This window comes from Microcaecilia unicolor, chromosome 7 (genome assembly GCF_901765095.1).
Source record: "Microcaecilia unicolor chromosome 7, aMicUni1.1, whole genome shotgun sequence".
NCBI classification, from domain to species: domain Eukaryota; kingdom Metazoa; phylum Chordata; class Amphibia; order Gymnophiona; family Siphonopidae; genus Microcaecilia; species Microcaecilia unicolor.
In genome coordinates, this window is record NC_044037.1 from 267,408,652 (window position 1) to 267,423,057 (window position 14,406).

At 41.6% G+C, this 14,406-nt stretch overlaps 1 protein-coding gene across 2 annotated transcripts in view; it reads right to left on the reverse strand.

Annotated features, from left to right (window-relative positions):
• UBXN4 (UBX domain protein 4) overlaps window positions 1-14,406 on the reverse strand; it is a 92,880-nt gene that overhangs the window by 18,309 nt on the left and 60,165 nt on the right. For both annotated transcript variants that reach the window (XM_030210902.1, XM_030210903.1), the window contains exons 10-12: window positions 13,936-14,038; window positions 6,168-6,299; window positions 813-1,021 (exon numbers count right to left, since the gene is read on the reverse strand). In XM_030210902.1, coding sequence (XP_030066762.1) covers window positions 813-1,021; window positions 6,168-6,299; window positions 13,936-14,038 — 444 coding nt within the window. The remainder of the gene's footprint in view (window positions 1-812; window positions 1,022-6,167; window positions 6,300-13,935; window positions 14,039-14,406) is intronic.

The window sequence follows — 14,406 nt, forward strand, 5'->3', positions numbered from 1 at the left end:
CTCACCAATCCCTTCCCCTCACCTAACCCCCCCCCCCCCCAACATAAACCCCATGCTTTCTAAGCCATCTGATAACACATGATCAGAACTCAACTTTGAGCCTTTAAGAGAAGTATCTCTCTATAGGGTTCCCACACCAGTAGAAATTATTCTATTTAAGAATCAGTTTAACCTCTTCTCGAACCCACAGTAGAGTCTGGGTGCCTATTTTAAAAAGAAACATAGGAGAGGGACCTTCAACACAGTCAGTGAACATGAAAGTGACTGAGATACATCCCTTAGTGGAATTTAAAATTTGATAAAATTGTAGAGCTTGACAAACACTCCTTGTGAACAGGTATATCATGTGTGACCCATTAGCATGACTATTAAATGTTCTTAGCAACAGTAGATGTAGGCAAATAAAGACCTGCAGGATATTGGGCTAGATGGACCACTGGTCTGACCCAGTACAGCTATTCTTATGTTCTCATATCTTGCACTACAAAACACATCTTCCTTCACACAAGTACTTTTAATGTGGGTGTAAAGGTTTCAAGTCCCTAATATATTGATAAAGTATCTATTCAACTTCAGAACATCTGTCTGTTAGGTTGTTTTATGTGCAGAGGTTGCATGTTGCTAACTTCATAACTCAAGTGTAGCCGTCTATGCAGAAACTGCAAATGAGAGAACCAGACAGACTTCATGACTTAAAGGTTCCTAACAGAGAAAGTTTAGCATTCCAAAAATACTTCCTTTTTCAACAATACCAACAAATCCTTTATAGTGAGTATTACTACAAAATGCCAGAACTTGTCAGAGCTGTTTACCTCTTTGGTTCTGAGGCAATGGATGCCGAAGTTTGAGGATTTTCTTGCCGATATGTTGTCCTTGTTTTGGTTTGTGTAGGATGAGGACTGGCAAATAAAAAGTTGCTAAGGAACCTCCAAACTGCTAAGAAGGGATAGAATATTGTGCCCAACAGTGCCAAAAGTCCTCCATCTGAGGACTGTACTACAGTCATAGAAGGTCTTCCTGCCTAGTTGCAAACAAATAGACTGGTTAATATAAACACACACATTACATCAATTCAATGCAAATATTAGCTCTTATTTACAGTGAAACATTTTCAGCAAAATCTTTAATAAGATAACAATGCTGCACTTGCATACAAAGTCTTTACCCTAAAGCACAACAGTGGCAGCAGCCAAGTTTTTTTAATCCAGTAAATCATCATTGATGTGAAGAATAATTACCACAATAATGAATTTGTTTCAATTTTTACCACAAGAATTAACTGCATAGTTCTCCAGAATACAACACAGCAAGTAATGCTACAAGAAAATTGTTACTGCTACAGAGCTTAGAATAAATGAGTTCAAAACTTAGGAATCACATTTAGAATTGTCTGGACCTTTACTATATTGTTTGTACGACACAGATGCCCGCTGACCCCACTCCTTTTTCTCTTGGTAATTAACGTTTGGCAGTCAGCTACCATGGGTAAGGGGGCATGAATGTAAGATTAGTTTGTTTGTTGATAGCCTTCTCTCAAAAATCTTCAACCCGCCCTGACTTTGATTCGTGAATTTGGGTTAACTTTGGGTCAAAATCAGAATTCTTCTTTTGGATGGGGACCCTTGCTATACCCACTTCAAAACCGATGCGGAACTTAGGTATTTACCTTAGTACCAACCCGGTGACAATGTAACGTACAGAGCCATTTTTACACCATCTTTAATTTTTGTACCAAGTGGCGAGATCTCCCTCCTTCCATGCTTGGCTGGGTGGCCCTGGTGAAAATGGTCATGATACTGAAATTATTGTACCCCCTTCAAACCATGCCCATATGGCTGAAACACAGGGACAAGTTGAAATTCCGCTCTACCATCTCCAAATTCATTTGGCGTGCTAAGTCGCCTCGAATTAGCCTGACTAAACTGTCGCTGGATCACTCTTGGGGTGGGGGGGGGGGGGGTTCAATGTGCCGGATATCAGACTTTACAAGGATGTGGTTCTGTTGCAATTTTGGGAAGTTAGAAGCTCAGTTTAACACTATACCTGACACTCTTTAATAAGTTATCCTATTCGTACAATGTCCTGCAGATTACCATTAGCTTAGAGGGTATCAATGGCCTTTGTGAGCAGTAGTCGATGGACTTGGACCAGAGTTTTTCGGAACCGCAGTTTCTGGATCTAGTTGCGACTCTATATGCTTTTAATAAATCTACCTTTCAATATAAAATCTTACACAGAGCATATTTTACCCAGGTGAAGGGCGCACAATATGGGTAGTGGTTGGATGGGATCTGCATTAAGTGTAAACACACAGTGGGTACATTGATACACTCTTTTTTGGAATGCGACTTCCTATTTGGCGTGCAGCACTTCAGATGTTGGAGAAGGTGATCCAATGTTCTACAGACTGAGATTACCGCTCCCTTCTCCTGTGGGTGCAGGAGTCCCTGTTGGGCCAGGGTTTGTCAGTTCCACAGCGTCTCTTTCTTTACAAAGTCATTTTGCTTATCAAAAAATTGATCCTCTCTTATTTCCCCTCCACTGCAGCAACAGTTGGCGGTTATGAGGAAATTGGTGACTTTTGAAATTCAGCTGTATCAACAGCCTCCTAACCCTGATAAGCGCTGCTCCATAGCCCTGTGGAGCAGATTTTTGCACCTATACTCTGTTTCTGCTTAGCCCAGATCTGCATATCATGGTCCTAATTAGGGGAGTCTGGCAGAGGGGGTGTGAGTGTTTGGTTGCATGAGGGGTATGGCTGACTCAACGTGTAATTAGACCCTGGAATTCGCTGCCAGAGAATGTGGTAAAAGCAGTTAGCTTAGTGGGGTTTAAAAAAGGTTTGGATAACTTCCTAAAAGAAAAGTCCAAAAGCCATTATTAAGATGGACTTGGCTGCTCATTTCTACGATAAGCAGCATAAAATGTATTGTACTGTTTTGGGATCATTGCCAGGTACTTATAACCTGGATTGGCCACTGTTAGAAACAGGATGAGGGGCTTAATGGACCTTCAGTCTGTCCCAGTATGACAAACGTTATGTTCTTATGTAAGATATCAACTGAGTACATTTGTGCACTGGTTTATTTTATTCTTTTGATACACTGTTCTTGAGAGAGGATTCTCATGCTCCAGTGCTACATTACCAGCAAAGGGGTGGAGTATCTTACTGACATCTTCCTGTGTAATGTTTAATATGTTTACTTGTCTCTGTTTCATCGAAGGTTAGTACCTTCTAAAAGTTACTTGATTTGTACACTGCTGAGTGGGGGCGTTCACTGTCTCATGGTTGCTTTGCCACTTCTGACAGTGGCAAGAAGAAGGGAAGCAGGGGGAGGTTAGAGGGAGGGGATGGGATAGAGGGGTTGTATGTTGGGTGGAGGTCAGGTTTGTGGTATTATTATGTATGTATATTCTGTTTTGACTGATGGATTCTACCACTAGAAGTACTATTAAGGTGGGCACTTATAATATTCAAGGGCTCAATTTTCCACGAAAGCGGTCTTTGTTTTATAAAGAAATCAACAGACTGGGGAGGAAGTGACATCATCAAGCAGTATGGCTGCTTGAACTGAGAGCTCCCACCCTTGGCAATATTTAGCGATATATTGCACTAACACCATCTGAGGCTCAGTTTGCATTTTTAATGGCGTGATGGGAAATACGGTTTAGTTTGCAATAGTAAGCCTGGAACTTGCGACAGAACATGCAGCAGAACACACCAAGGGGTCTTCCCCATGGGATTTGTTCGGGTCAGGGGATAAGCAGGGGGCAGCAGAGCAAAACCCTTTTGATGAACTTAAGGATTGGCTGCAGGAAATAAAAATGGATATTAAGGCAGTCTGTTCAGAGCTCGCAGCAGTGGAAGCTGACCTGAGAAGTGAGATCCACAACCTGGGCCATCGGATGGAAGAGGCAGAGGGCAGGCTTGAGGAAAATGCAGAGGCGGTGGGGTCTCTTTGAGTTGCCAATGTTTGACTGGGCGCCCTGTTTGCTGACAAATTAGAAGATTTAGAAAATGGGAGACAGCACTGAACTTCCGCTTTCGTGGTCTACCAGAGACTCCCATTTATATGGATTTTGAAACTGTAGTGCAACAGTTGGCCAGTTCCTTGTTGGTGGAGAGGGAGGGGAGGGTGGATCCAAGCACTATCCTGCTGGAACGAGTCCACCGGGTTTTGGGGACTCCAAGGAACTACCTCCCCAAGGACATTATTGCATACTTTTGTGAGCGTATCTTAAAGGCAGCTCACCTGGCCAACAATTTTCAATGGGATTCTTATACCGTGGAAATCTACCAGGATCTTGCATTGGCTACCCTTAAGCGGCGAGTGGATGTGCAGCCCTTTAATATGAGGCTGCATGAGTTGGGGATCCAGTACAGATGGCGACATCCTTTTTTTGCACTTCTCTTTTATAAAGATGGCCTTCTCCATCAGGTTTGGACCCTGGCTGAAGCCCACAAAAGCCTACCTGAGAGATCGCCCTCTGCTTCCGTTCCGGCTCTTAAGATGGAGTTACAGTAACTCCACCTTGTTGATGTAGAATTTCAATTGCGAAAACTCAGACAGAATATTACGAACACAGTAATAAATCAGGTAGGCTATTAGCAAGGAAGCTCTGTAAGCGTCAGGTCCAAGCACAGATTCTTAAAATCAGGGATACTAAGGGAGAGTGGTTTATAAAGAACAGCAAAATCAGAACAGGTTCTTGGACTTTTATAACAACTCTATACTTCTGACTCCTCCATTAAGGACGAAGACATCCACTCTTATTTAGCTGTGATGGAGATGCCATCTATCTCTGGAACAGCTCCATTAGCAATAGATCATGATATCTTACCCCAGGAAATTCTGGGTGTTATTAAAGGCTTACCCGTGGGCAAATCGCTTCTCTGTGTTCTACAAGATGTATAAGACCCGTCTAGCCCCAGTGCTCACAATATAATATATGGTTTTGCATGATTAGGGGAGGAGGGTTATTGCCCCTCACGGTAATACAGTGAGTATAATGATCCTGTGTAAACCTGTTTGTGGGTCCTACTGCCCCATATCTTTGATCAATGTGGACTTGAAGATTTTGGTGAAACGATTAGCCAATAGACTAGCGCCCTGGTTGCCGGGGATTATACACTCAGATCAGGTGACAAACCATGGACAATGTAAAGAGAATTTTGCAGAAAGTCTGGTTGATTCGGGACAGAGGGGAATTTATGAGTATTGCAGGAGTGCATCTATCTTGTACTAAAGAATTGTCTCTCCTAAACTATACACCAGACTTGTGGGCTTTGGACTTGGAAAAGTGTATCATATTGCGCTGCTCAGTGTACACTGCACACAAAATAACAGTAGCAGCCTGGAAACAATCCACTTCTTTGTCCACTTTGAGAAGGTATCAGACATTTAAACATGTTCTACTACTGTAAGGTTTGACAGTCCTTAGAACACAGAAACCAAAACCTGGCACTTTGGGATTGTGACTACAGAGATCTGAACTTCCTGGGCCATTAGGTCTGGTTCTATCTGGGGAGGAGCGGGGATTGCGGGAGGTGGATGACTTGAGTGGGTTTTGTACTCAATTGTTTACATTGTGTGGATGTTCCAGTTATTTACTAAGGCAATAAAAATAAAGTAAAAAAAAAAAAAACTCGCTACTGTGATGAAAGACACTTCTAGTCAGCTCCGCGGAGAAATTGAAACCAAGAGACCTGCGCGACGCGAGCAGGTGGAAAGGCACTTTAAGCTTAAGATAATGGGAACGCCAGGAAGCATCCGCACTGGGGCTTCATCGGGGATGCCACCCACTTGTGAGAAGCCTATGGCTTACTTGTCCTCAGAGAATGGGGAATTTGGTACTTCAATAATATGAGTATGACTGATCTGTGTTGTATCTAAGCTAAACTTCCCAAGGCAGTATTGTAAGATTGCTGAACTGGGTTTCTGCAGAAGAAACATTTTAATTTTACACAGTTTTCAAATCACTACCTTAATCACCACTTTAAGTCTCACGTTAGAAAACACAGCTTATATTTTACAAAGTAAAATGTTCTAGACAACAAGAAAGTACTAATATTCACTTCCAAGCTATACTGTCATTGTTCACATTAAATATTAAAGCTCAGTGCCTAACATCGTTTATAAATGAAATAGAAAACCATATATACTTACTGGCAATAGTACTACTGATGCACTTGGTGCAAGCTCTAAGGTTTGTAATGTCTTCCTGTAGTCATCCTCAGTAAATTCTCTTCTGGGGAACATTGTGGCCAGTGTAAAGTTGCCATAAGTGTTGCCAACTGTCTGTAGAAATATAAAACCAAAAGCATTTCTTAACTATTCTATTTAGGATTTATAAAAATAAAAATGTGTTTATACATTTCAAAATGCTTGTATTCTGCTTTAACTATTCTCCCAGCAAATGTGGCACTTGATATGATCACATATGGAGAGACATATATATGCTTCATATGAAAAATACCTGATATCATTTTAAAGGCATCTATCTACACATGGAAATACTGGCACTTACCTGTATAGCCTGCATACCTGTGTAAATGGTTATTTTGGAAAGCCACTATTTTTATTTACTTACTAATTCATTAATTGGGATTCATTAACTGCCTTTATGAAGAGATTCACCCATGGCAGCAAATAGCAGGTAAAACTTAAAATTTAACAGAATAACAATAGTAATGAAGAGGTGCTGAGAGAGGACTTGCAAATGGAGAAAAACTTCATTGGTGTATCTTACCTGCAGGAAATTGCATTCAAACTTGGGAAAAGGTAATTTCATTGTCTTGTTTTGTTAAATTACTCTACTTATTTAGCAAAGTCAATTTAGACAATAGTGTAGCCTTTTAAGTCTCTGTTAGTGTTTTATATAAATAGTGCTTTAGGGTCTAATTTAGTAGTTTAGGTTGCATTTTAGAGCTTGGCATAACATCAGTTTAGAGAAGCCTCTGTTTAGTGTTTAATTCAGTGGCGTAGCCAAGGGTGGGCCAGGGTGGGCCTAGGCCCACCCACTTTGGGCTTAGGCCCACTCAGTAGCAGCACACCTATGATGTGGCTGACAGAGATCCCCAATCCCCACCAGCCGAAAACTCCCAACAACTGTCCCTCCTGCATACCTTATGAATAGCAGACCTTCGCCTGCAGCGACTGATACATACTGCTCGCACCGACCCCACAGCCTTCCCTCTGAAATATACCCACCTATGTGGAAACAGGAAGTTGCATCATCAGAAAGAAGGCTGTGGGGCCAACATGAACAGTATGTATTAATTGCTGCTCGCTGCCAGTGAAAATCTGCTATTTAAAAGGTATGCGGGGGAGGAAGGATGTTTGAGAGACCGTATGGCATGCAGGCAAGAGAGGGAAAGACTAAATCACTTGTGGGACAAGGTGTTCTTCTTCTGCCCACCCACCTTGGGTCCAGGCCCACCCAAAATTGCATTGGCTACCCTTGGTTTAATTCTCTCCCTCCTATCCCATCACTCACCCATGCCAGGGCTGATCTTTGATGTATAGGCTCTCAAGTCAATTAGGAGGTAGACATTGTAGATTGAAGAAGTTTTGTTTTGGGGTTTTTTGCAACAAGTGCTGTGCCTGATTTATTTAAATTCTAATTTTATATTAATGGGGAAACTATTGCTTTGGGGGATTTTTTTCTTATCTTGCTCTAGGATTTCTTGTTTACCTCCATTTCAAAAGGAAAGGTGACATTTTCACATACTGAAGTCTGATGATAGTAACATAGTAGATGACGGCAGAAAAAGACCTGCACGGTCCATCCAGTCTGCCCAACAAGATAAACTCATATGTGCTACTTTTTGTGTATACCTTACCTTGATTTGTACCTGTCCTTTTCAGGGCACAGACCGTATAAGTCTGCCCAGCACTATCCCCGCCTCCCAACCACCAGTCTCGCCTCCCACCACCGGCTCTGGCACAAACCGTATAAGTCTGCCCAGCACCATCCCCACCTCCCAACCACCAGTCCCGCCTCCCACCACCGGCTCTGGCACAGACCATATAAGCCTGCCCTTATAGCTGTTTTCTTCTGGCTTTAAGACTGTTCTGACCCTGTTGAAATTTGTGAAACTACGGGCTATGGGAAAGGCATGGGAGAGCGAGCAATGTTGACACTGGAAGTGGAAAGGAAGGAGTGAGAGGAAGCAATGAGGGACCCAGCCTCGAATTATACACAGGTCATAGCATTTTTTACCATTTTTAGTCCTAAAACTGCCCTTGACACATAACACGAGATTGACTTATAGATAAAAATATATGGTACTTAATTTATTTAAAGGAACAAAGTTATCCAAAACCCATATCATCCATGGGAAAAAGTAACTGTCTCCTAAACTAAATAACTGGTTGCGCCACTTTTAGCAGAAATAATTGTAACCACATACTTCCTATAATTTGATATCAAGTCTTTCACATCTCTGTTGAGGAATCTGAGCCCACTCTTTTTTTTACAGAACTGCTTTAATTCACACCCATTCATAGGTTTTCATGCACAAACTGCTCATTTCAGATCCTGCCACAACATCTCTATTGGGTTCAAAACAGGACATTGACTAGGCCACTCCAAAATGTTTATTTTGTTTCTCCTCAGTCATTCAGATGTAGACTTGCTTTTGTGTTATGGATCATTGTCTTGCTGCAATAACCACAGATAATCACATCTGAGGATTAGACCTTACACAAAAGAAGACCACTGCTACTTTTAACCTATAGGGCAGCTGATTCTCTACAGGGGAAAAACTATTCCAGCAGTAGGTAATGGAACCCACAAAGGACAGGGCCATACTGGACTTAGTGCTTACTAATGGGGAGAGTGCTTCTGATGTTATAGTAGGTGATCATTTGGCATCCAGTGATCACTAGATGGTGTGGTTCAATATTAAGACCACTTACCCATACTGGGTCAGACCATTCCTATATTCTTATGAGATCTGCAACCGCTTCTACCTTATCTACAAAGAGATTGTCACCTCGGCGAGGAACATCCACCAATCTTTCCTAAGCAGCAAGACAGTGTACTGTGGACCAAAGACTGCAAATAAAGGCTCATGTAGAGCTGGTAGGACTGGATGCAGGCAATGAGCATTGAGGACTGAAAAGCTTTCCTCCCAAACAAGTCTAGTGTCCGAGCCTCTCTACCTGGGGGCGCCAAGGCATGAGTCTTGGAGCCCCTAGCTCCATTGAATGGTGTCACAATTGAGCAGCACTCTGTATATCCACCTTCTTAAGTGCGACCGATCCAAAACTATCTTCTGAAAGTTGCAAGAGGCTCAGGGAGCACAGCCTTATTCTAAATCCAGACAAGACTGTGGCCATATGGATCTCAGGCCTTCTAACGCCACCTTCCTTGAATCCAATTCTTTTTTATAGACAAATCATCACAGTGTCTTCGTTTAAGTATTTAGGGATCATTATTGATGCTGCACTTTCTTTTAGCACTCAGATATCCTTTGTCATGAAAACAAGCTTTTTTCTTTCTGCGTCAGCTCAGATCTGTTAGAAACATAATTGATCAAAAATCTCTTTGTTGCCTATCATATGCCTTCATCAGCACACGTTACGATTACTGTAATACTGCCTACGCCGGCATCACCAAAGCAATCTTAAAAAGATTACAGGCTCTTCAGAATACAGCGGCTCATATCATCTGTCGGGTCTCCATGTACGACAGGGCTTCCCCTCTACTTCAGCATTTACATTGGCTTCCAGTTAACACAGAATTAAATTCAAGGTGTTAATCTTGACAAATAAGGCTTTTTTATACCTTGGCTCCTTCCTACTTGGCAGCTCTGACCGTTCCTTGTACTCCAAACATACTCTCTGATCACTCACTGACAACTGACTGGTTTTTTGCCATCCCCTGCCATGGCCAGATGAAAATCTATGCGCACTTCACCCCTCCAAAGGGACACCACCTTGTAGTGGTGGAGGGGCTTCTGTGTTTCAATGACTCAGAGGGCTATGCTGAAGGGTTACCCATATCAGACAGGCCTCTGAGGAGAAACCAGACAAAGAGTGTCTCAAACTGGGAGAGTGGTAAGATGGCGACCTGAAGTTTGTATGCCCAACGGCCCAGCTGCCCGCTGAAGTTTCGTATTCTTTACGTAAATTTCCTCTCTGCAATTGCAGTTACCTTAACTGAGAGGAAGGGGACAACCGGCGGTCAGCCACCGATGGCCAGCATTTTGTCCCCTGAGCAGCAAGTGCGGGACCGCTGCGCGACGAACTGCCCACAGATAAAAGGGTTGGCGAGTCCTTTCATTAGCACCGGCGAAGGAGCGTCGACGCTCTTGGACCTTGAAAAAACAACTCCATCGCTCCCGAATTATTCAACCACCATGTCCAAAGGAGTGGAGGAGTGAGTTAGAGGAATATGCTGAAACGGAGGACGTTTACAGCAGAACCCAAATCGGCGGAACCACTCCTAAACACCTAAGAGAAATCAACTTGGAGTTTTTGGCTCCTGTGGAGGTTACACTGAATACCATCTGGAAGGCGCTTCGGGACCTAACGGTGGCAGTAAATAATTTTGTTTCAGATATAATTTTATTAGAGAGTTACATGGACAATTCAACTGAACCCTTTGAGAGTAAAAAATTGATATAACAAATGATTCTACACGATCATGAAGTGGTTATGATTTTAAAAATGATGCCCGAGCGGTTTGCAGCTACAGAATCAGCTCCTTCCTGAGCATGGCTCGTATCGAAAGGTAAACTGAGAAGGTGTCGTGCCGAACCAGTAGCATGGACCTGGCTGCCCGGAGACTTGCACACTGGCACCTTTACCAAAGACAGGGAGAGCTCCTCCTGCTACCGGCGTCGCCGATGCCCTGGTGCTCCTAGCACTGTGCGTCAATAGGGATTGATGCTTATGATTCTTGGGCTTCTCCTGATGCTCAACATCGTGGTCTTACGCTGCCAACGAGGATGACGTCGAACCCGTACACCCTTGGTTTGATGCTGACCGGTCCTTACTCTCAGCACCTGATGCAAAGAGATGTGGAGACCTTCTTGATGCCAATGCACTCCCAGTGGATGCTGAAGTCTTAGCAGTAATCGAGGTTGATGCACCGGTCTTCAAGGAGCCAAAAGTCTCTCCTGTTGGACCTGCCACACCCTCCGTGTCCTCAACTGCATTTTCAAACAGAGAGAACAAGAGCTAGGCTCATGGTTAGGCCCAAGGCACCCAATGCACCATGAGTGCAGGTCACCAGATTTCATCGGGCACATGTTTTGAAGCCACTGGGGGTCTTCTAGGACATCGAGTAAAGAATTGCAGTCAAATTATATTCCTCAATTATGAACAAGGGGCAGCAATCAAACTGAGGTCAGTGTTCCAGCCTAAATGGGCCTAGCAACTCGCAAAAAAAGAAAGGAAATCTTAAGAGCTGAAAAAAAACTAGTTAAACAAAAGGGAAACAAAATAACATTAAAAAAAGGAAAAATGAAAAAAATATTGGAAAAAAAGGGAGAAAAATACCTGCACGGGAAGGTATGCGATCGAAAAAGGAAATCTGCACTTAGAAGAGAACACGATGTCGCATCCTCCCTGCTCCGTGGAAAAACAAAGACTGAGGAACCTGCTGTCAGGTGGGAAGGCACCAACACATGCGCAGTGGGACTCTGCTAGGAAGTCCCAGGTTCATCTTGCTAGTCAATGTCCGTACCAGGCTTCATCGGATGACGTCACCCAGCTATGAGAATGTAACGGCCTGCTCGTCTTCACAGAAATTAGTTTTATCCAAGGACCTGTTATTTGTACCAACAACAAAAAAAACTGCCCTACAAGCTAGGGTGTCTATTTAAATCTATTCACAAACTCAGAATTCAATACCTTAAGATAACAGCTAGAATCTCAGATTTATTCATAGTAACGAATGATTCTAAGTGAATTCCCCTGATGCTCCTCATCTTTTGATTCAATCCTTTCAGTTTTTGGTTTTGAAGGACAGAGGATCTTGAAAAGAATCATCATGTATTCTACAATTTCTCTAAAGAAGAAAACCAAGCACTTAATGAACTTAAAGAAAATAATGATGATAGGATCGAACTGGTTTATTTATTGGGATTTATTATAATCGCCTTTATTAAGAGATTCATTCAAGGCGGTGTACAGTAATGTTGACAAAAGGGGATTGTCATTATGAATAAAAAAGATCCTTGCAGAACGTGAACAACTAAGCATATCCTCCTCAGTTTAGATCCGATGTCCACAATACAGAATACAGCTAAAATCACTGTCTGGATTAAGGAAACCTACTTTTTCACCATTGTTAAGAAAGCTCATTTCCTGGTAGTCAAGAATCCAGCGATCCCTACTTTCTTACAAAGATTGATAAATCCTTAGTCAACTTCCTGGACATTCCATAGTCTCTGCTGTTGGTTCATTTCTTGAACTTCTCTGATTTCACTGATGCCTTCTCACACCCTTTTATTATTTCACAAATGTCTTATGTGCATGATTACTCCCACGTCATTAGAATTTTGGATGGGATTAAGGCAAATACTTCTGATTTAATTTTAATCATGTTGGATATATTTATTTATTATAGCCTTTATATCCCACATTTTCCCACCCATGGGCAGGCTCAATGTGGCTTACATCAGTCTGCAAAACATACATTAATTCAGCAAACAATCAAAGTCATTAAAGTAAAGAGATTAGCAAGTAACATATAGAGTCGCTTTACACTAACATTCCACAGGAGTAAGCTTGTCTATTGTCCAATCAACCTTGAAGAAATGTAAGATCTTAGAGTCATGGAGGCTACAACGGCCCCTGATATTGCAAATATATATGTAAAACTTTCTGAAAATTATTTATCACATGGTCTGACATGTCAGCTGGCAGATGCTGCACTGCTTGTGGGAACTGGTAGCTCAGCACAACTGCTGGTTGCCTTAATATTGCAGTTTCTTCTTTCTCCTATTATAATATTGCTTCGCCCCCTTTTTGTAGATTTTTTTTTGTTATTCTTTATTTGCTTTATTGTACTCTGTTTCTTTACAACTACGGTACTTGGGTGTTTATGTTTGGAAATCTTTAACAAAAACAAATGTTAAAAAGTTATTCATCAAATATAATGTGAACTGATTATATTTACAAATCAGATAAATGTATTTAATTTTGTATATTGGGGTGAATTATGCCTTAATTATATAACTGGGTGTGTTTATATGATGGGGTATATGGAACAGCACTTGATATATGTCATTGTTACCCACCTTGAACTTTTAGTTTACATGATATACAGCCTCTCAGGAACCCATCAAGATGGGTTGCATAAAATCAAATAGGATACAATAAAAATAAAATTACAAAATCAAGAATAAAATCTGTAAAATCTTAAAACAGGATCAGAGAAAGATAGGTCTACTGGAGACCTGGACCCATTTTTTAAAGGGAAAATTATTCCCTTTTCCGACTTAGAAAATGTTTTATTGGTAAAATTTAATTACATACAAAATTTAATTAAATTAAAAACTGCAGTATACAACAAAAATAATTGCTGCTGCACTACCACTTGGGAGCAAAAATCCAATTATATATTCACCTTTTGAGTTTTATCCTTCAAGTCCTATACAGACGATAGCTACTTCATGGCAAAACTTAAAACAAAATGAGATAGACACTATCACACAAAACTGACAGTGGAGATGAGCCTGTTGGCAATACTACTATTACTCTAGTGTCAGTGAAGCCCCACTATCCCTGGATTAATGGAGTAATTCCAGTTCATCATTCAATGTGCTAGTATTCAGAACTCACCATCTGTGATGCAGTCTGGCTAATTCAAGGACAGTTGTGCCCTTCCATCCCATGCCCTTCGTAGACAGAGACAGTAAAACAAACCGATTCATAATTTTAATATCCGTCAAACTCATACTCTAAAAAGTGTACATACCTTTGCAGCAAACTGTCTAGCTTCTTCCAATAGCGACTCGGACGGAAACTGGTTAGTAAAAGATGATCCGTCTGGAAGGCGGAACTGAATTCTGGCTATTGCACTGCAAAAACAATTCATATTTTGTCACAATCCAAAACACTTTACAAATCTGAATCACTGAAAGGCAATGATCTAAATTATAGGGTAGCATTTGTGGTTTTATAGGTTTAAGGGTTAATAGCCTCTCCATCATTTTTAATAACCTGTTTCTGAATCACTAACAACAAATTGAGATTCTGGGGTCAGTAGTACTACTGGTGTGTTAGGAGACGCTCCTAGGAATATTTCTTAAATGCCTTCTATAAAATAATGATGCCCTTAACTGCACAAGATAACAGTAAGCATAGGATGACACAGAGTTCTAACGTAACATCATGAAATACCATACAGCTGAAATAACACAGTGTGGCAGCATTTCACCGGGTTCTG